This window comes from Hypanus sabinus, chromosome 5 (genome assembly GCF_030144855.1).
Source record: "Hypanus sabinus isolate sHypSab1 chromosome 5, sHypSab1.hap1, whole genome shotgun sequence".
Taxonomy (NCBI): domain Eukaryota; kingdom Metazoa; phylum Chordata; class Chondrichthyes; order Myliobatiformes; family Dasyatidae; genus Hypanus; species Hypanus sabinus.
The window spans coordinates 145,969,210-145,991,518 of record NC_082710.1 but is presented as its reverse complement, the minus strand read 5'-3'; the positions used below and the strand labels follow the sequence as shown (position 1 = coordinate 145,991,518).

The 22,309-nt window shown below is 42.0% G+C and overlaps 2 protein-coding genes across 2 annotated transcripts in view; one reads left to right on the top strand and one right to left on the bottom strand.

Moving 5' to 3' along the window:
• Positions 1–8,019, top strand: part of pdzk1 (PDZ domain containing 1) — a 28,309-nt gene extending 20,290 nt beyond the window's left edge. The window contains exons 6-9 of the mRNA XM_059970529.1: positions 676–872; positions 2,258–2,458; positions 3,295–3,612; positions 5,216–8,019. Of these exons, the coding sequence (XP_059826512.1) occupies positions 676–872; positions 2,258–2,458; positions 3,295–3,612; positions 5,216–5,269 (770 nt within the window). The 3' untranslated portion in view covers positions 5,270–8,019. The remainder of the gene's footprint in view (positions 1–675; positions 873–2,257; positions 2,459–3,294; positions 3,613–5,215) is intronic.
• si:ch73-390b10.2 (Golgi pH regulator) overlaps positions 7,360–22,309 on the bottom strand; it is a 67,013-nt gene continuing 52,063 nt past the window's right edge. Inside the window, exons 11-14 of the mRNA XM_059970530.1 lie at positions 21,846–21,941; positions 17,989–18,078; positions 15,758–15,823; positions 7,360–12,380 (exon numbers count right to left, since the gene is read on the bottom strand). Coding sequence (XP_059826513.1) covers positions 12,174–12,380; positions 15,758–15,823; positions 17,989–18,078; positions 21,846–21,941 — 459 coding nt within the window. The 3' untranslated portion in view covers positions 7,360–12,173. The remainder of the gene's footprint in view (positions 12,381–15,757; positions 15,824–17,988; positions 18,079–21,845; positions 21,942–22,309) is intronic.

Below are 22,309 nucleotides of genomic sequence, written 5' to 3'. Positions count from 1 at the left end.
TTAAGATCAGGAGCATTTCCATGAACCATTCCCAGTGCCTCCAGAATAACTTACAACTATCCACCAACAGGCACCCATCCATGGCACTCCTTTCAGGTTTTTAAACTTATTCAAACTTCTCCTCACCAAAGCTGCGTGCCAGTGACAAGGCCAGAGTTTATCGCCCATCCCAACTCTCTCTTGAACTGCTGCAGTCATTCTGGTGAATGTGCCAGCAAGGGGGAGGCCTTGTTCTTTTTAATGGAGGAGGTCATAGGTTTAAGTGAAGCAATGCTACATATTTCCAGGTCAGGATATGGGAACCTACAGGCGGCAGTTTTCCTGTATGGCCGCTGCCCCGTCCTTATTGGTGGGAAAGGTGGGTTTGGGAAGGAGATGTTGGAGCATTTTGTAGTTGGTACACACTGCCGCCACCGTGTGCTGGTGGTGGAGAGTATGAATGTTTAGGATGGTGGAGGAGGTGCTAATCGAGTGGATGTCTTGAGATCTGTTAGCGATGCATGTACCCAGACAAGTGGGAAGTATTCCATCATACTCCAGACTTGTGCCTTGTAGTTGAGGGGAAAAGCCTGGGAGGGTCAGGAGCTGAAAATCACTGCTGGAATCCCAGCCTCTGACCTGCTTCTGTAGACATAGTCTGTGGTGGATTGATGATTTTTTTTTGCAAACTTCCAGGTCACATCATCAGGGCAATTGATCCAAACAGCCCAGCCGAAAAGGTGGGTCTAGTTGATGGGGATATGCTGATTGCTGTGAATGGGACAAGCGTGGAACATCTCGATCATGAGAATGTGGTTGAAGTGATAAAGAAATGTGGGAACAAGACCACGTTCCTTGTTGTCGACAATCTCACAAACAAGCTTTACAAACAGGTAGGTGTTTCAATCAGCTAAGAGTCAAGGGCAAATGGGAAAAGCCATACACCCACACTGGATGGTGACCCCGGGACCGGGAATTGCTGTCACATTCCAATACATCCTTGTAGATCCTAGTGGGTCCCTTTGGACAGTAATTTACTCCCAACTGGGAATTGTTGTCTCTGAGCCTCATTCCAGTGACTTGAGCACAGACATACTGATGGCAGAGACACAAAGATACTGCAGACACTTGAAACTGGAGTGACACCTGATCTCCAGAGGGGAGATGGTGAGTGTAAAGCGAAGGGGAATGGTCTCAAAGCAGTCCCAGGGTGATTGGGGACCCAGGAAGTGTGCAAAATAGCTGGCAGTTTCTGCCAGGTAGGGCAGAGGCACAGGGTTAGAGTTGGGAACAGTGGCAGGTGGATGATAAATGGTGGCAGAAATGAGAGGTAGGCACAGTGGGCTGGGGAGAGGGGTGAATGGAAGTTGGAGGCAGCTGCTGTTCAATCAGCAGGAACACTATGGTCTCCTAGTGCTGGAGACCAAGTGATGGAGGAGAGAACAGGAGCCAGCGGGGGGAGGGCAATCGGGAGTGGTGGTGGGGGGGGGGGGTGGTATTGGAGTGAGGAGTGAGCCTGTGGGACAGCTGTGTGTGTACTGGGTAGATGCAGACAGGAAGGGGAGTGTGGTGCAGATGGGTGGGAAAAGAGACAAAAATGGGAAGAACAGAGTGAGGGAGATGGTGTGGGAGGGTTACCTGACACTAGAAAGTTCATTGCTCATGTTTCACATACAAAATACTGGAGTAACTCAGCAGATCATGAAGCATCTATGAAGGGGAGTAAACAGTCGACATTTTGGGCTGAAACCCTTTAGCAAATCTTTCCTTCGTGAGTCCTGATGAAGGGTCACTATCCGACACATCGACTGTTTCTTCCACTCAACAGATGCTGCCTGAACTGCTGAGTTCCTCCAGCATTTTGCGTGTGTTGCTGAAGATTTCCAGCATCTGCAGTATCTCATGTGTCAATGTTCATGCCATTGGGCTGTAGACTACCTCAAGGGCTGATTAACACTGTTCCAGTGTGGCCAAGGAGACACTACACCTGGGCTCTGTGTATCCTGTAAGGTGGAAGTATGAGATCCCATTGCTGTGATGTTGAAGAAGGATAGAAGATTTCTCCCTGATGTCCTGGTCTAGTGCTTTCCCTCAGTCATGTATATTTACTTGAGTCAGGACATTTACTATGAGGTTGTTTTACTCATGCTGTGAATGCATAGAAGATTGAGTATCACTGGTAATAATTAAATATAAATAGTCATTACCACCACTGGTAATAAAGGAAAGGTTAATTGAACCAGTTATGTTGAATGCTTGCCTTAATATTCAATCCCAGGCTGGCATTTCTCCACTCTGCTACTGGAATGAAGTCCATGAGTCGTCCTGTGCTGAGAACATCGAAGCGCCAGCAGAGAGTCCGAAGACAGAGGATGGTCCATCAGGCGATACCAAACTTTGCCACCTCATCAAAGGCCCAGAAGGATTTGGCTTCACCATCGATGCCGTCCGGGGTTCACAGGGGCAGTCTATTAGAAAGGTAAATGACACATTTCACTGGATGTTTAAATGTTTTAATGTTTTGACATGCATGCAACAAATGAAACTTATCTTTTCTGATGAAGGGTCTCAGCCAGAAATGTTTATTACTCTCCATAGATGCTGCCCGACTTGCTGAGTTCCTCCAGCATTTTGAAAGTGTTACTCTGGATTTCCAGTACCCGCAGAATCTCTTGTATTGAAGTTTATCTCTCTAGTTTTTTTTTAGCTATGGACAGTCCATGAACACCTGGTCACTACCTCCTTATTCATATTTTGCACTATTTTAAAATTCTATAACTTATAGTAGTTTTTATGCCATGCACCGTACTGCGATTGTAAAACAACAGATTTCGTGACCTGTCAGTCATGATTCTGATTCTGCTATTGTTTGGGAGAGTGGGGGTTGGGGGTAAGGGGTAAAGGAGAGAGGGAAAAAGAAGAAAGTCTGCTGCTGTGTGGCCTGCTGAGTTCCTCTAGCATTTTGTGTCTGTTTTCATCTCTGTATGCTGATTCCCCCCTTGGACCTTTGTGGTAGTTATCTTTGAAAAGAGAATTTCAGAACTTAGAGGAGGCTAAGAAAATCATTAAACTGTGGATGTTGAAAATAGGAAATAACCAGAGCACCCGGAGGGAGTCCATGTGGTCACAGGAAGAACATACAAACTCCTTACAGAGCATGGTGAAATTGAACTTTTGCATTATACTAACTGCTACCCTACCCTACTACCCCTACTTGGTGTTCCCAATATGCTCCTTTTGTATGTAATCAACCTGATTTTCGGGCAGTGTGTTCCAGGTCTAGCTATGTGAAGACTTATCCCTTTTGTCTTCCAGGTTGTGAAAGGAAGCCCAGCCAGTGAGGCTGGCCTGGAAGTGAATGACATTCTAATAGAAGTGAATGGCAACAGTGTGGAGATGGACACACACAACGAGTTGGTGGAGAGAATCAATAGCTGTGGGGATCAGCTGAGCTTGCTTGTGGTCAGGAAGGAAGGGTCGGAGCACCTCAAAGCCTCGGAGGAGCCTGCGTCTTTACCAGCAGACCTTGAGCCAACTCCCGAGCCCACCAGCACCCTCAATGACATCCAAGAGGAGAGCAAAGCTGAGGAGACAGCAGAGGATCATGAACTCCCCCAGAAGGCAGGAGAGCAGGTATATCACTAGCCGCAACTTGGGGATCTTAACATGGCTTCAGCAGCTCACTGTGGTGCAGAAGCAGGTCAAGTTGCCTGTGTACATGTTAGGATGGGTCACTAAGAGTTTGCTCAAAGAAGTTTAAATTAGAGAGTGCTGAGAGGGTTTAGGTGTGAAATCCAGCACCTAGAGCAGAGAATCAGGGTTGTGCATAATCCCAAAATTACAGAACATTTATCGCAGAGAGAGAAGCCATTCTACCCAAAGCAGGTTCATGAGAATGATTCTGGGAATGAAAGGGTTAACACTGCAGTGCGTTTGCTGGTGCTAGGCTGGAGTTTAGAAAAAAGGGTGGTGGGGGGGGGGGGATCTCATTGAATATTGAATATTCAAAGCCTAAATAGAATGGATCCTGCAGAGGATGTTTGGTTTAGTGGGGGAGTCTAGGACCAAAGGGTACAGTCTCAGAATACAGGGACATTCCTTTCATACAGAGATTAAGAGGAATTTCTTTATCCAAATGACAGCTTCATTCCACAGGTGGCTATGGAGGGCAAATTATTGAGTATATTTAAAGCAGAGGTTGATAAGTTCTTGATTAATAAGGCTGTCAAAGGTTAAGGGGAGAAGGCAAGAGAATGGGTAGAAACATAGAATACCTACAGCACAATACAGGCCCATTGGCCCACAAAGCTGTGCTGAACATGTCCCTCCCTTAGAAATTACTAGGCTTATCCATAGCCCTCTATTTTTCTAAGCTCCATGTACCTGTCCAGGAATCTCTTAAAAGACCCTACTGTTTCCGCTTCCACCACGGCTGCCTGCAGCCCATTCTATGCACTCACCACTCTCTGCATAAAACAACCTACCCCTGACATCTCTGTATCTACTTCCAAACACCTTAAAACTATGCCCTCTTGTACTAGCCATTTCAGCCCTTGGGAAAAGCCTCTGACTATCCACACGATCAATGCCTCTCATCATCTTATACACCTCTCATCCTCCGTCGCTCCAAGGAGAAAAGGCCGAGTTCACTCAACCTATTCTCATAAGGCATGCTCTCCAATCCAGGCAACACCCTTGTAAATCTCCTCTGCACCCTTTCTATGGTTTCCACATCCTTCCTGTAGTGAGGTGACCAGAATTGAGCACAGTACTCCAAGTGGGGTCTGACCAGGGCCCTATATAGCTGCAACATTACCTCTTGGGTCTTAAACTCAATCCCATGATTGATAAAGGCCAATGCACCATATGCCTTCTTAACCATGGAGTCAACCTGCGCAGCATGTACAAGACGGTTAATAAATCAGCCATGATGAAATGGCAGAGCAGACTTGATGGGCTGAATGGCCTAATTCTGCTCCTGTGTCTTATGGCCTCTGCTCCACGAGCTTCCTGTTATCATTCACCATGTCACTGTGTGTCCATTCCTTTCTCCTTTCACAGGGGATACATCAGAGAGAAGGGATGACTAGGGCCACAGGGCATCTAATCAGCCAATGAGGATTGCAAAAGGGGATATTGCCTGACTGGGAATCAGTGCAGCTCAGTGTGCCTCAGGGTGACAAGTGACTATAATTTGGTGCCAGTTTGGATGCAACACTCTTTATTTTTTTTCCAGGACAAATCCTCCTCCTCAGCTGAAGACAATTCAGATGATGATACACAAATGTGAAAGGATTATAAAGGAAATGTACACAGCCAAGGCACATCATCACCACTTCAGTAACATGATCACATAATCATAAGTACAGTTTTCTTAATGAAATTCCCTCTATTTTTGAAGTAATAATGCTCAATGTAAGAATCTATAAAATTTAAGTATTGAATCTCACTTCACAATTGACAATTATGTGTGTCAGTGATCTAATTAGCCCTTGTCTCTCAATCCTAAAATACTGCTCCCTACCTCGCATATTTAACCAAATACTTTCTGAACATTACTGTAGAACTGCTTCCAGCAGACTGGTATGCGAGTTTCCCTGTGAGTTAACAAGTCCAAATGCACACAGTTGTACTTGGACAACCATGAACCTTTTCAACAGCTCTGTATATAGTGTTACAAGTCCTAAAGAGCAGGAATGGTCATTTATCCAATCTGGCCACAGAGATATTTAGAAAGGTGACCTAAAGCTTAACCAAGTGGTACATTTTCAGTGAAAATAAAAAATCAGATTCTGGAATCCTTTAACAAAAACAGAAAATACTGGAAAATCTCAGCAGGTTAGGCAGCATCTGGGGAAAGAGATGCATGCACACAGTCAACATCTCAGATTAGCAAACCCTCCTCAGTATGTTTTAAAGTGAGTCCTGAAAGGGAGGAATGGCAGAGAGACAGAGGCAATTGTGGAGTTTGGGCTACAGAAACTATCATTGGCCAAATCCCTGGAAAACAGCTCTGTCTTTTGGTGGTTTGCTGGAAGTAATTCCTACAATATACTGAGGGATAGACAATGTCAGTATCCCTGTAATATATACACAGAGAAACTTAATGCACAAGGAATAAGTATATCCTAGCATATTACAAGGATACAAATCATTTCCAATGTCAAATCAAACCAATTCCTAAGGTATTTAAGGCTACTTGGCTGTCTCAACATGACTGGAGTGATCACCAAGTTTGAGTTTTAAATAAAATATCGGTACATCTTCGTGAGGGACAAAATTCAAAATAAAACCAGTGGGACTATTAATCCACAGCCCATTGTACCAGTTGGTGGATTCTCCTTCTCTGTCATTGATAAGTCAGTAACCAAGAGACCATCCAACCATCAGGCGGATGAGAGGCATGCCTTGGCAGTAGTATTCTTTGAAACTGGGTTACTTTCGGAGATCCTGCAGGAATGAAAATTACCATATGAAAATATTTACACTTATGAATATGCCTCATTAATTGCTCATATATTCAATGGGTATCACTGGCTGTAGTATACTTATATAAATCACTCTACATTGAAGGATGTTGCCTAACTTAATGAAATTTTTTATAACCTGGAAGAAGTTTGTAAGTTCTCCCTGTGATCGCAGGAGTTTCCTCCCACATCCAAAAGTCTTAGGGTTTGGTTTAGTGAGTTACGGGCATGCTATGATGGTGCTGGAAGCATGGCGACTCTTGAAACTGCCCCTACCCCAAACGTCACTGATTTGATTTGTTGCAATGGATGCATTTCACTGCTTTGATGTTTTCATGCAGTGACAAATATAAAGCTAATCTTTACTCTTTATTTGATACAATTTCCCAATGTCCATTATCTTCACACCATTTACTGGCCTCCATCAATCTCCTTGACTAATGATACAGGAACAGAAGGCCATTCAGCCCCTCGAGACTTCCTCCCATATTATTGGACCTCTCACTGCACAAAACTTTGGGCCCCTTATCTTAGAAAGGATATGCTGCAATTGGAGAGGATTCAAAGGAGGTTCATGAAAATGATTCCAGGATTGAATGGCTTGTCATATGAAGAATGTTTGATGACTCTAGGGCCTGTATTCACTGGAATTCAGAAGAAAGAGGGGTGACCTCATTGAAACCTATCAAATGATGAAAGGCCTTAATAGAGTGGAGGATAGGATGTGGAGAGGATGTTTCCTATGGTGGGAGGTCTAAGATTAGAGGACACACTTCAGAATAGAGGGACGTCCTTTTAGAACGGAAATGAGGAGGAATTTCTTTTGCCAGAGTGTGGTGAATCTGTGGAAATCTTTGCCACAGGCAGCTGTGGAGGCCAAGTTTATTTAAGGCAGAGGTAGATAGATTCTTGATTGGTCAGAACATGAAGTGATACAGGGAGAAGGCAGGAGATTGGGGCTGAGAGGAAAATTGGATCAGCCATGATGAAATGGTGGAACAGATTCAATGGGCCAAATGGCCTAATTCTACTCCTATATTTTATGGTCTTACATAGGTTAAAATGTAGGCTGCTGCTCTAGGCAGCAAAATTATTTTCAAACTTAAGTCTTGCCCAGTCCTATTTGCTTTTAGGAGTCCTGGAAATCTGGAAACCTATCCTAAATGGTGTGGTGCCCAGGGGTGGTGTGGGAAAAACAGATGCCAGTGGAAATTTGAGACCAAGTAAAATTTTTGTTAGGGATTCAAGGTTATGTTCCATTGTTCAGGTCTCTCCCTCAAGGGATCTTAACTTCAACTAGATCACATAAAGATTTTAATACTCAAAGGATCACAACCTTATTATAAAACATGGCACAAAAGGTGGGTAAATGAGGTTAAGGTAGATTCAATTTAATAGTCTAAGAGGAGGCTTTGCTCCTTCTGCTCCTATCAGATCAGGAAACACCCATCCATGCAGTACAATTGTTTCAGATTCATGAATGCAATGTCGAGGTCCAAGCTACATAATTATATGCTGTACTTATGACTTTTTTTTCTGTAAATAGAAACAATAAAACTTTCAATGGACAAAACTTGTATCTCTGATTTATTTTATGAATAAAAATGGGCAACTTAATTTAAAATACAGAGCAGAATATTATTCACTTCATGTACCCAAGTCTGTAAATCTCTTTGCCACACTTGTATTGAAGTGTAGATTTGTAAAACAAAACACTGGTGACAAAACAGAAATTAAAACAACCACAAATAATTATAGTTTGAAATGGGAACTGTTGGGATTGTGTGTCTGGTTAGCTAGTGCTTTCATTTTCAAAAAAATGTCATTTTCAAAAGTGAAAGATAAAGCATTTTGATAGAAGCTGGGTGAGCAAAACAAAAAAGGATAATATAGCTATGGACAGGTGTGTGTAGTGGCATCCGTCGGTCTCGAGAGACCATGGATCTGCGCCTGGAGTTTCCAGGGCGCAGGCCTGGGCAGGGTTGTATGGGAGACCAGCAGTTGCCCAAGCTGCAGGCCTTCCCCTCTCCACACCACCAATGTTGTCCAAGGGAAGGGCACTAGGAACCATGCAGCTTGGCACCAGTGACGTCGCAGAGCAATGTGTTGTTCAGTGCCTTGCTCAAGGACACAAACACGCTGCCTCAGGTGAGGCTCGAACCAGTGACCTTCAGGTTACTAGTCTGATGCCTTGTCCACTAGGACACACGCCAGCACACATATGGACAGGTGATGGGTGAAATATTAAATTGCAACAATAAGGAAAGAACTGGTTAGTCTTTTTTTAATCTTCAGGTAAAGAAATAGATTTCCGGTAGGATGATGGGGAGAGATTGAAGCAAGTTTTATCTTTAAATCTCACAGCAACCTGTGGTGAACTCTAATTCTTATCTAGCAGATGCACTTACACTCTGTAACTACTTTATTAAGTGCCTCCTATACCTAATAAAGCAGCCACTGAGTGTATGTTTGTAGTCTTCTGCTGCTGTAGACCATCCATTTCAAGGTTTGACGTGTTGCGCTTTCAAAGATATTCTTCTGCACACCACTGTTGTAACATGTGGTTATTTGAGTTACTGTCACCTTCCTGTCTGCTTGAACCAGTCTGGCCATTTTCCTCTAACCACTCTCATTAGCAAATCATTTTGACACCAGACTGCTGCTCACTGGATGTTTTTTGTATATTGCACCATTCTTTGTAAACTCTAGAGGTTGCTGTGCATGAAAATCTGAGGAAATCAGCAGTTTTGAGATATTCAAACCAATCTGTCCAGCACCAACAATCATTCCATGGTCAGTCACTTAGATCACATTTCTTCCCCATTCTGATGTTTGGTCTGAACAACAACTGAACCTTGTAACCATGACTGCATGCTTTTATGCAATGAATTGCTGACATATGATTGACTGATTAAATATTTGCATTAACAAGCAGTTTTACAGGCATACCTAATAAAGTGGTGACAAAGTGTATGTGCACGTGAATTAAAATGCAATTTTAATTGTCATGGAAGGAGGGCATCACTGACAAGAGCCAGAAACTATCGGCAATCCCTAATCACCTGCTTGAAAGTAATCACGTTAGCAATATTATGTGGAACTTAGACAGGCAGGTGATTGAGGAATATGGAGCATTGTCAGGCAGTTGTGCAGCTCAAACTAGCATCATATTCAGCACAGACACCGGGGCCAAACGGCTTATTTCCAAGCTTTACTTTCTTTTATGTTCGTAAAGTGATGTTGAGCTGCTGGCTCTAACTACTGCATTCTGTCAGCTGAGAGCCACTCTGAGACAGATGGTGATTTATTTCAGATTACCACACAGGAATCTGGTAGAGTTCCACATGCTGGCTGCCCTTATCCACTTAGTAACTGCCTTCAGAGTAATTTAGGCAAGTGACTGCAATATGTTCTGTTACTTCTACACGTGCAGTGGTGCGGAAGTGAATGAGTGCTTAGGATTGTGGATGAACTGCTTTGTCCTTTAGAGAGTTGCTGGCATCGCACTCATCCAGGCAAGTAGATGGCATTTGGTCACGCTCCTGACTTATGTCTTTTTGATGGGGGAATGCCTTTGGGTGTCAGGAGATGAGACTCTCACGCCAGGATATCTAGCCTGAACTGTTCCTGGAGCCATGATATTTTACAGAGAATGGCAATGACTGCTCATCAGGGAATCCACTGTGTGAAACAGATATCTCAAACTCAGTGCTTTTCAGTTGGCAGTTGGAGCTCATCCAATTGTGGACAAGGTATGCATATGACAAGTTAACACGAAATGCAAGAGATGTTGATACCTGGGTGTTGAGGATGGAGAACAAAAATGGCTAGAAAGTTAACACAAAATCTAAGGGAGGCAATTAACTCAAGCCCAGTGTCAAGTAAGAGCAGGAAACGGCTGTGGAAGAATCCCAAGCCAAATAACAGGACTCTGTTTGATCATTCAGACAACTAAAGCATCCTCCCTCCATTTTGAATGTCTCTTGCAGCTCTGACTAACTGTCCTAAATATGACTTCTGCGAACAACTTGCTTAATTTATTGAACCTTTTCAATTTTATGGGAGACTACTGTATATGAGAACTCTCAGAATTGGAACACCTTCAGAGGAATAAGGAACACAAGAGACTGCAGATTTGGAATCTGGAACAACGATCAACCTGCTGGATGCAGTATTTTGATCCAAAGCTTGAATGCATTAATATCACAGCCAAGAAAGCTCACCAGTGCCTTTAATTTCTCAGGAGGCTGAAGAAATTTGACATTTCCTTGTCGACTCTTACCAACTTCTATCAATGCACCATAGAAAGAATTCTGTCTGAATGCAAAACAGTTTAGTGTGTGACCATAAGATACAGAGGAGAGCTGTGTGCACAGCCCAGAACATCATGAACATCAACTTCCCTTCCATGGACTTTGTCCACAGTTCCCACTGCCTCAGTAAAGCAGCCAACATTTTCAAAGACACCACCAATCCAATTCTCTTTTCTTCTCTCTCCCATTGAGCCAAAGATACAAAAGCCCGAAAGCATGTACCATCAGGCTCAAGGACAGCTTCTATCCTATTGCTATCAGGCTCTTGAATAGACCTCTTGTAAGATAAGATGAACTCCTGGCCTCTCAATCTACCTTGTTATCGTTTACCTGCACTACACTTTTTTCTGTAGCTTTTACACTTTGTTATTGTTTTACCTTCTTCTAGTTCAATGCACTGTGCTTTTCTTTGTATCATGATGCATGTGACAATAATCAACAATTCCAATGCAATTCCTTTGTATGTTGTGAGGGGAATACATCTGGGGTTAGAGCCGGGGTTCCCAACCTCTTTTATGTCGTGGACCAATACCATTAGGCAATTGGGAACCCCTGCGTTAGAGGGATGGGGAGTACTGACAAACTCACATCTCACACAGCACCAAGTCACGCAAAGTCGACACAGATGATGTACTTTGCAGAATCGTAGATATTCCCATTCCAGTGTACTAGTGGCTTCTGTTAACATCACCTGAAGATCAGAAGTGATATCGAATCTCATTTATTCAAAGAATTTGAGCTTTATATACTCCAGGTGTCAGAAGACTAGTTTGACAGAGAGTGAGAAAACAGTAAGACCTATATCCAGTGTGACGCCATTGAGGCACATGAGGTAAACATCAGCAGCTCCCCATACTTCAGGTACCAGAAACCAGGGCTCACTAAGACTTGCACTTCGGTTTCTTTCATTGGAAATACAATTCACTAAGTAAACCAAAGTGGGAAAATCACAAAGTGTGACTTTCCTGTGCAAAGTCATGGGTGCCTTGGTATTACCTGTTAAGGGAGAATTCAGCCTGTATCCTTGTTCACTGAGACTAAACTGACTTTCCCTGTTTTTTCCCCCCTTTAAAATCAATGCAAAATTTATCACTTGGTTAGAATATATCTTACTATTGTACTTGATAAGAACAAATTGCACCATTCAACAGAAGTTTTTGTGTGTGAGTTCAGTTCAAAAGTATGCACACTTTAGCAGTGCTTTTGTTTCTGTTAAACAAATGTTTAAGTTAAACGTTTCAAATTCCTTGCATTAAAGAAGCCCTTGTTCAGAGTTCTGCAGTCCCTAATGTGCTTCACTGAATACTGCCGTCCTTCAAGTCTTCTCAGCATCCTCAGGAAGACCTCCAGAAGTTGACTTAGATCACACAGCAGGCAAGAGCATAGTATCAGAGCGCCTGGGATCTCGATGTTTCTAAAAGTTCATCTGCTTCTTTGGAGCTTGTTTGTGTGCAAGGTAAAGGAAGACAATGCTGGACAGCGCACTGACCAGGAAGATGACATCAAACCAGCGATGGTAGAAGCTGAACTGCAGCTCGCCAAGGACCTCCGTGACGATGGTGCGATATTCCAGGGGCATGCTCATCCTCATGAGCAACACCGATGACACAAAATACATGCCCTATGACACAGGATTGGAGGGCAAATTAAATCATCACTCAAATAAATGTCAATAAATACACTTAGGACATAAGACAATATACAAAACTTCTACAAAATGTTGGTCAAACCGCACTTAAGAGTATTGTGTGCAGTTCTGGTAGGAAGGATGTGGGAAGCACTATAAAGAGAGGGAAATGCTTAAAAAGGAACCTGGGAGAAATCTTCTTGCAATGGGTAGTCCGAATATAGAATCATAGAAAAGTACAGTGCAGAAACAGGTCCTTTGGCTCATCTAGTCTGTGTCAAACCATTTAAGCTGCATATTCCCATTGACCTGCACGGGGACCACAGTCCTCCATACCCCTCCCATCCATGTACTTGTCCAAACTTCCCTTAAAAAGTTGAAATTAAGCTTGCATGCATCACTTGTGCTGGCAGCTGGTTCCACACTCTCATGACTCTCAAAGGAAAAAGTTACCCTTCATGCTTCCCTTCAATTTTTCATCTTTCACCCTTAGCTCATGACCTCTAGTTGTAGTCCCACCCAACCTCAGTGGAAAAGCGTGCTCGCATTTACTCTATCTATCATCCCTCATAATTTTGTATACTTCTATCAAATTTCCTCTCAATCTTCTAATAAAGTCCTAAGCCATGAAACAAACTGCCAGTAAAAGTGGTTGTGCCAGATACAATAACATTTAAAAGACATTTGGATAAGTACATGGACAGGAGGGGTTCAGAGGGATGTGGACAAAATGCAGGCAATTGGGAGTAGTTTGAGGCACGATAGCTGGAATGGATGAGTTGAACTGAAGCGTCTGTTTCCATGTTGTATTATTCTATGACTTTATGAGTGGAGGGCTGTAGTTATAAGGAGAGATTAGAAAAGCTGAGATCATTCTCACTGGAATGTAGAAGGCTAAATGGTGACCTTATAGAGGTCTATATAAAATTATAAGAAGCAACGATAGGATGGGACAGTGAGCCTTTTTCCCAGGACAGGGAAGACCAGACCTAGAGAGTACAGGTTTAAGGTGAGAAGTTAATCTTTTACATATAGAGGATGGTGTATATTTGGAACAAGCTGTCAGAGGAGGCAGATACTACTTAAAAAGAATTTGGAGAAGTGCTTGGAGAGGAGAATATAAGAACTTAATACAGAATAGATATCACAGATAAGCATCACAGTTGTAAGGAATGAGATAGACCACAAGGATCTATTTTCATGCAGTATCTTTCTCCTAAGAGTATTTTTGCTATTCCCATCCAGTGAAAATTCAATTAAAATCAAGGCTGGAGGCCAAGAGGTATTTACATCCAATGTAGTTCTACCTTTTATTCTCCACTTGAAGCCTTCCCACTAAATGTTTGTAATGTAACTTTACTTTACTTGCATTCTGTAGTTACAGCCCTCACCTCTGGTATTGCCCTTCATGTACGATTGTTAATACTGCAAACCAGGTTGGTATAAAATTTCCATTTCGCCAAAGCTGCACACATACATTTCAACTCTAACTGGTAGAAGAGTTCAACTTCTGAATAAGAAATGAACAGTACCCACTTAGATAACATTTAAAGATCACAAGAAGCCAGCCCACCCCCCATCATTCATAGTCAGCATGGAGTTGTGCGTGGAAGGTCATGTTTAACAAATCTTATTGAATTTTTTGAAGAGGTTATGAGGAAAGTTGACGAGGGTAAAGCAGTGGATGATGTCTATATGGACTTCAGTAAGGCCTTTGACAAGGTTCCGCATGGAAGGTTAGTTAGGAAGGTTCAATCATTAGGTATTAATATTGAAGTAGTAAAATGGATTCAACAGTGGCTGGATGGGAGATGCCAGAGAGTAGTGGTGGATAATTGTTTGTCAGGTTGGCGGCCAGGGACTAGTGGTGTGCCTCAGGGATCTGTATTGGGTCCAATGTTGTTTGTCATATACATTAATGATCTGGATGATGGGGTGGTAAATTGGATTAGTAAGTATGCAGATGATACTAAGGTAGGTGGCGTTGTGGATAATGAAGTAGGTTTTCAAAGCATGCAGAGAGATTTAGGCCAGTTAGAAGAGTGGGCTGAACGATGGCAGATGGAGTTTAATGCTGATAAGTGTGAGGTGCTACATTTTGGTAGGAATAATCCAAATAGGACATACATGGTAAATGGTAGGGCATTGAAGAATGCAGTAGAACAGAGTGATCTAGGAATAATGGTGCATAGTTCCCTGAAGGTGGAATCTCATGTGGATAGGGTAGTGAAGAAAGCTTTTGGTATACTGGCCTTTATAAATGAACATTGATTATAGGAGTTGGGATGTAATGTTAAAATTGTAGAAGGCATTGGTAAGGCCGAATTTGGAGTATTGTGTACAGTTCTGGTCACCAAATTATAGGAAAGATGTCAACAAAATAGAGAGAGTACAGAGAAGATTTACTAGAATGTTACCTGGGTTTCAGCACCTAAGTTATAGGGAAAGGTTGAACAAGTCAGGTCTTTATTCTTTGGGGCATAGAAGGTTGAGGGAGGACTTGATAGAAGTATTTAAAATTATGAGGGGGATAGATCGAGTTGATGTGGATAGGCTTTTTCCATTGAGAGTAGGGGAGATTCAAACAAGAAGACATGATTTGAGAGTTAGGAGGTAAAAGTTTAAGGGTAACACGAGGGGGAATTTCTTTACTCAGAGAGTGGTAGCTGTGCGGAACGAGCTTCCAGTAGAAGTGGTAGAGGCAGGTTTGGTATTGTCATTTAAAGTAAAATTGGATAGGTATATGGACAGGTAAGGAATGGAGGGTTATGGGCTGAGAGCGGGCCAGTGGGGCTAGGTGAGAGTAAGCGTTCGGCACAGACTAGAAGGGCTGAGATGGCTTGTTTCCATGCTGTAATTGTTATATGGTTCCTGAAAAAAAATCATCTATAAAGTTAAGTTGTATTCATATTGTATTCAAACATCAGATAAAATGCAGCTCAGCTAGAATTTTAGAGCAATTTTCAGAGGAGCTGGTCACATTCACAACGTTTAATGACTCATCCAAAAAACAGCAGCTCCATTGCTGCAGTGTTCCCTCAATACTGAGTGGAGCAGCCAGAGTGCTCAGGGTTTGGGCTGGATTTGTATCTCCTATCTTTTCACTGTAGAGGAAAGAGTTACCACTGACCAACTGATGCCTTACATAAAACTCCTTTTAACTGTTCCTATAACCCAGGGACAATGTTGAAAGCAATACAGACTTTCAAACTTGCCCAGCTTTTGCCCTGAACTTGATATACTTCTGTGCATGGAACTGGGCTGCATTTGCTCAAACTCACTGCATGTGACAGGAAAGTCTTGAGCTAGCTGCTACCCATCACGTGAAAGGCCAGTCTGGTTTGCAACCGGACAATACTTCAAACACTTACCATAATCTGTGCAAGGACAAGCACTATGACATTCGAAGACTTATTGCTGGAAATTGCGTAAAAGAACTAGGAGAGAGAGAAAGAAAAAAAACAAGTGTTATTTTAAAACAGATGAAATATTTTGGTGAAACCACTTAGCAGAACAGCACCTGGAATGAGTTTGTCGTGAGTGAACAAACAAAATGCTGGAGGAATTTAACAGGTCATGCAGTGTCCATGGAGGGAAATGGACATATCAGGTTGAGACCCTTTATTGGGACTGAAAATAAAGGGAAGTAGCCAGAATAACGAGGAAGAGGGAAGGGATGGAGCAAGAGCAGGCAGGTGATAGTTAGATCCAAGTGAGGAAGGGTGGATTCAGAGGCAGATTGGAGTTGGAGGGAGTGGGAATGGTGGCAGAGGCTGGTTCAGAGGTTTTTTGCTTCAGATATCAGTATCAGCAGCAATCTGCTGCGAAGGGGCTGGGGAGGCTGGGGCTGTTCCACTATAGTGCAGAAGGTTAAGGGCAAATTCACTGGGAGTATTTAAAGTAAAAGTGTTAGTCATCTTTCTATGAGGGTAACAAGGGATAGGCAACAAATGTGGGCCTTGCCACATCTTGAGAATAAACTCTCCATGTTGTGCCATGTTAACCATATGTTAATATGCTATTAAGAAACGGAGTCTCTGAGAACCAACATTTATATTTAATTTGAGAACCCTGATAAAGGTTGGAGGAAAACCAATCTCCTCCTGTATCTTGGCCATGGTTTGAAGGAGGGAACGGTGCATCAGGGCTCTTGGACGTACGGGAGCTGCACAAAGTTCTGTGATTGGTGCGCAAAACTTTGATGTAACACTCGGTAGATGACCAACAAAGTCAGTGCCAATATTTTAATTAACCAGAGCACAATAACTACCCAACTCAATGTGAACAAGACTTTTCAAATCATGAGAAAGAAACATGATGGCATTAGAGTGCCAGTGAGAAAAACAACCTCATAAATATGCGCCATGCCTGTGAGTATGTGAAGTATAGCCTTCTGTGGTTTGAGTGGTTGAATTGCCCTAAACAGATTGTTAAAGTAGACCAAAGAATCTGTGCAAGCAGTCTTCACTACCTACACGCTAGTCATTTTTGTAGCTGCGGCCAGATGCTGACAAGTAAAATAACTAGTCCACAGCCATAGGGAGAGGACAGGAAGTACAGTGGCCTTAGATCACTGGGTTAAGGACCGTTATTACCCTATAACACTGAACTGTTATTCACAACCTACGCAATCACTCTCAAGGACTCTACAACTCATGTTCTCAGTATTTATTTATTATTGTTATATTTGTCTTTGCAGAGATTGTCTTCTTTTGCACATTGATTCTTTGTCATAATTTGTATGTAGTTTTTCATTGGTTCTACTGTATTTCTTCAATGTTCAAAGTAAATATATTATCAAAGTACATATATGTCACCATATACTACCTTAATATGAATTTTCTTGTGCACAATTACAGTAGAATGAAAAAATACAACAGAATCAACAAAAAACCCGCACAATCAAGACTGAAAATAGCTGTCAGAAACTGAAGCTTACAGTACTATATTTTGATATATACTTAATTCGATGATAAACTTACTTCAAATACTGAACTCTACGGACATCAAATTCAACAATGGGGCAGTACTTACATGTTTCTGCAAATGTGCATTGGTTAAATAAATCTTGTGTAGCTTACGTGTGAATGAGAATGTCTGTAGGCGTGTGTGTGTCTGTCCGTGTAATGAGTCAATCCAACTATATGAACTGATATCAGTATGTGCTGATTTTCTGCTCCATCTCATCCTGCTCATCCATTTTCTATGTACCTGCTTTTCTTACACAGTTCTCGTGTTCACAGAGAATGGACCTGACATCCAGTTTCAGTGTAGATGGACCTGGAGATGTAGATGGATGGGGATGGTGAAGGGGTACAACTGTCAACAACCAAGGGATTTGCTTTGGGTAAAAAACTGAGGAGTGGATAGAATCAGGTCCCATCCACAACAACGCACATGGTTGCTAACACCAGGAGTTAGGTGCATCTCTTGATAGATGTACTAATAGGAAGTTGGGAGGTCTGAAATTTTAAGGGTGCCAATTTGGCAATAGCTATGAAGATGGCAAAATATTTGAAGAAAAAAAATGAAGAAAAGCAAAATATTTACTTGGACATTTACAGCTTTCCCTATGCTAATAAGGGGCAGCAATCATACACACCTTAGTAAGAGTGATCAGTAAACCTCGGATGGAGGTGACGATAATTATTCCCACAAGGATGAAGGAGATATGTTGAGACCAAAACTTCACCTGTATTCAAAGGAAACCAAATTGTAAATATTGTCAAGTCAGCACATTTGCCCTTCTCCTCAGAGAGCAACAGCTGGTGCAGAACATATACTGACTCTGACCTAACTGACCATATATAATCTCACATCAGTAAAGATGGGGCAAAATACTGCAAATGGAGGTAATGCCAATTCTTAGCCTATGGTGGAAACACAGTTAAGAACACAAGTAGTTTGCATGCACTTGTACGGTGCCTTTTACAATTTTTGAAAGTGGTTTATATTGAATCGAACCCTTTAGAAGTGTGGTCACTATTATCAACTAGAACATAAGCCCTGAGATATACTGCTGAATTCAGCATTACCAATATCTAATGACAAACGCTCTGGCAAATTCTGCCCCATCAGTGAATACAGGTCCCATGACTGGCATTAGTAATGTTTCCAGTAATAAAGACTGTTATTTTTTTGCTGCACACAGTAATATTCTATTTACTGCCTCAGTAAAGCAACCAGCAAAACCAAAGACTCCACCCACCCCATTCTCTCTCAAGGACAGCTTCTATCCCACCGTACTGTGCTGTACTATTCTATGTTCTATGTTATAAGGCTATTGAAGGCTGTAGTACAATAAGATACAAGATAAGAACAATGAGAGGCGGCACGGTTGTGTAGCCAATAGCATAATGCTATTTACAGCACCAGTGATCCAAGTTCAATTCCTGCCACTGTCTGTAAGGAGTTCATACACTTGCCCCGTGACTGAGTGAGTTTCCTCTGTGTGCTCTGATTTCCTCCCACATCGCAAAGACATACGGGTTATGAGGTTAATTGGCCACATGGGTGCAGATGGGATGGCGTGGACTCACTGCTGTAAGCTGTATCTCTATATAATTTTTTAAAAGAAACTTGACCCTCGTATCACAATCTGCCTTGTCATACCCTTGCACCTTATTGTTTACCTGCACTGCACCTTCACTGTAGCTGTCAACACCTTACCCTGCATTGTCATTGTTTTACCTTGTTCTACCTCAATGCACTGTGTACCGAACTTATCTGTATGCACAGTATGCAAGATAAGCTTTTCCACTGTACCTCAGTACATGTAACAAAAATAAATCAATTACAATAAAGGCATATCTCCTTAAAACAACAGACCCATAAAAGAAATAACTGAGATAGCCTCTCATTTTGACATTCCAAAACAGACTCAAGAATTCGAACTTTAGCCAACAGCAATGCTTCAGTTTAATATTGCATCTGAATGATAGCACCTTCACCCATTCAGGACACCCTCAATGCTGCTTTGATCCATCAGTACTTTCAAGGAAGTAACAAGCAGGGTGGACAAAGGAGAGGCTGTGGATGCCATTTACTTGGATTTTAAGAAGGTGTTTAATAGAATACCACACATGTCAATGATATAGATACTGGAACTAATGACTTTGTGGCAAAGTTTGTGGAGGATACGAAGACAGGTGGAGGGGTAAGTAGTGCTCAGGAAGCAATGCGATTGCAGCAGGAATAGTGTTGGGAAATGTATGATAATGCATTTTGGTAAAAGGACCAATAGCGTGGACTATTATCTAAATGGGGAGAAAGTTCAAACACCAGAGGTGCACAGAGACTTATGAGACCTCGTGTAGTACTCCCAGAAGGTTAATTTACAGGCTGAGTCTGTGGTAAAGAAGGCAGATGCAATGTGGCATTTATTTCAAGGGGAATAGAATATAAAAACAAGGGGATAATGCTGAGCCTTTGTAAGACACTAGTCAGGCCACACTTGGGAGTACTGCCAGCAGTTTGGGTCGCATATCTCAGAAAGGATGTGTTGTCATTGGAGAGAGTCCATGAGGATGATTCTGGGAATGAAGGGGTTAACATATGAGGAGTGTTTGGCAGCTTTGGGCCTGGACTCACTGGAATTGAGAGGAATGCGTGGGGGGGGGGGGGGGGAAGGGAATCTCATTGAAACCTACAGAGTGTTGAAAAGACTAAAAAGGGTGGATATGGAGGGAATATTTCCTCTGGTGGGGGTATCCAGAACTAGAGAGCACTGCCTCAAAACTGAGGGGCAACCCTTTAGAACCGAGGTAAGGAGGATTTTTTTAAGCCACAAAGTAGTAATTCTGTGGAATGCTCTGCCATAGACTGCGGTGGAGGCCAAGTCCATGCATATATTTAAGGCAGAAGTTGATCATTTCCTGATCAATCAGGGCATCAAAAGATATGGTGAGAAGGCAGGTGTATGGGGTTGAGTAGGATCTGAAAGCAGCCATGATGGAATCGGGTAGCAGACTTGATGGGCTGAATGGCCCAATTCTGCTCTTGTGTCTTATGGTCTTTACCATTCATGGGACGGTAAAGTACTGGCAAGGTCAGTGGCTTGCTGCCCCATTGCAAAATGTATCACATTACCATAGCTCTGAAGTTACACAAGAACCTAACTGAATAAGGATGGACAACTCTCTTCCCTGAGGGACAATATTTTATTTAATATATCATAAAATAATGTACTATTACTTTAATGTTTAATGTACTAATCACCAACAGTGCATTAAATAATTTAGTGCACTTTTACTGATCCTAGCTTATTTTCACCTTAATCAATTAATTGCAACAACCCTGTGAATCAAGAACTTTAGCTGAGGCTTGTGGATTGCTAGTCTAGTAACAGAACTACGGTACCACTGCTCCCTGTCCAGTCCCACCTGACAGTCCACACTTCCTCACTACTGTCCCTGTGATAGGGCAACCCCAGCATCACCTAAAAGCACTGATCTACATCACACACCCAACTCTGTCAATGGAACCTAACTCACCTCTTGCTGACTTTGAAGGGAAATTGATGATCATGACTGGGTTAGAAAGAGAACAATGGATAATGGTGCCTGTGTTGTTTTCGATGTTCTAGGGCAGTTAATCAAAAATTTGCACAGCTAGTTCTTTAAAATATTTAACAGATGAAAGAATATTTAACAGATGAAAGAATATTTAACAGATGAAAGACTTTATGAAATTTAAAGCAACTCAGTTATAAACTACATCACTCCGCTCCCCAGCCAAGCTCTTCCTGTTGGTTTGTTTGGACTTTTTTGCAACTGCAGAATGAGTTGCCCAAATGGTGGATACAATCCAGCAAAAGACCTAGCAGCCAATTCAATCTGTGATTGACCTGTGCGGCCTGAAAAGAGTATCGTAAGATTTAATAGGAAATTTAGAATGCAGTAGGATAAGTACACAAAGGGGAATACATCTGTGGGGCTGGTATAAATTGGAAGGTGTCCCAAAAGAGCCAGCACTGGCACAATGGGTTTTAATAGGCACTTTTTGTGATGTGAGGTTCCAGCCATATCAAGGATTAACATTAATAGTCAGGAGGTAGGGAGGAGTGCTTGAAAATGGTGCTGACCAGTCATGTACTGATTCGAAGGGCTACATGGCTCATTGCTCTCCCTGATGCCGATGCTCTGTATCAGCACCATTAATCTGTGATTTATGTATGTGAATATCAACTTGCTTAATTTTTCTGTGAGAACAGTGATCTCCTGTTCAATGACTCAGTACAAGAGAGAAATTACTTGATTGCCAATTGACTTTTCCAACATTCCTGAGCTCCAATTATATTCTTTATTTTGTACAACTCAGTAAAAAGTGATGGGTATAAAACAAGTATTGGTTAAGAACTATACAGGTTACGAATCAAATAAAAATTAAGAATTCGGTACCACCACAATGGATGACTTTCCTGAAAGAAAAGTTGTTGCACAGGCCAACGGCTTTACTTACATCAAACTGAATGCCCAGATAGTTCACTGTGATCTCTATACCTCGCGAGACTGGGTCAGTTTTACCAACACGATCAAAGACAATATTTATTGTTGCCTGTCATTTGAGTATGGTTGGTGGGGAGGTGGGGAAGAAAGGAAAACATAAATTAAACATCCAACACAAACCAAAAAATCCAGCGTGTAACACAATGAATTTAGTTTCAGTTATATCACAGCTGATCCAGGTTAACACATATTAATAACATTAAGACTATTCGATATTATTTCCAAAGCCAAATGAAAGCAAGATACATGCAGATAAAACAATGTATCAGTACACGAAAAGATGAAAACTAATTCATTAAACTTCTTACAGCTGCTGTTCTAGGCAGAATTTTTTTTTTAAAAAGAACAGAAATAGTTAATGTCAGAATTCACTCTGCAGTTTGAGAGGGAGAAGATAAAGTCAGATGTATCAGTATT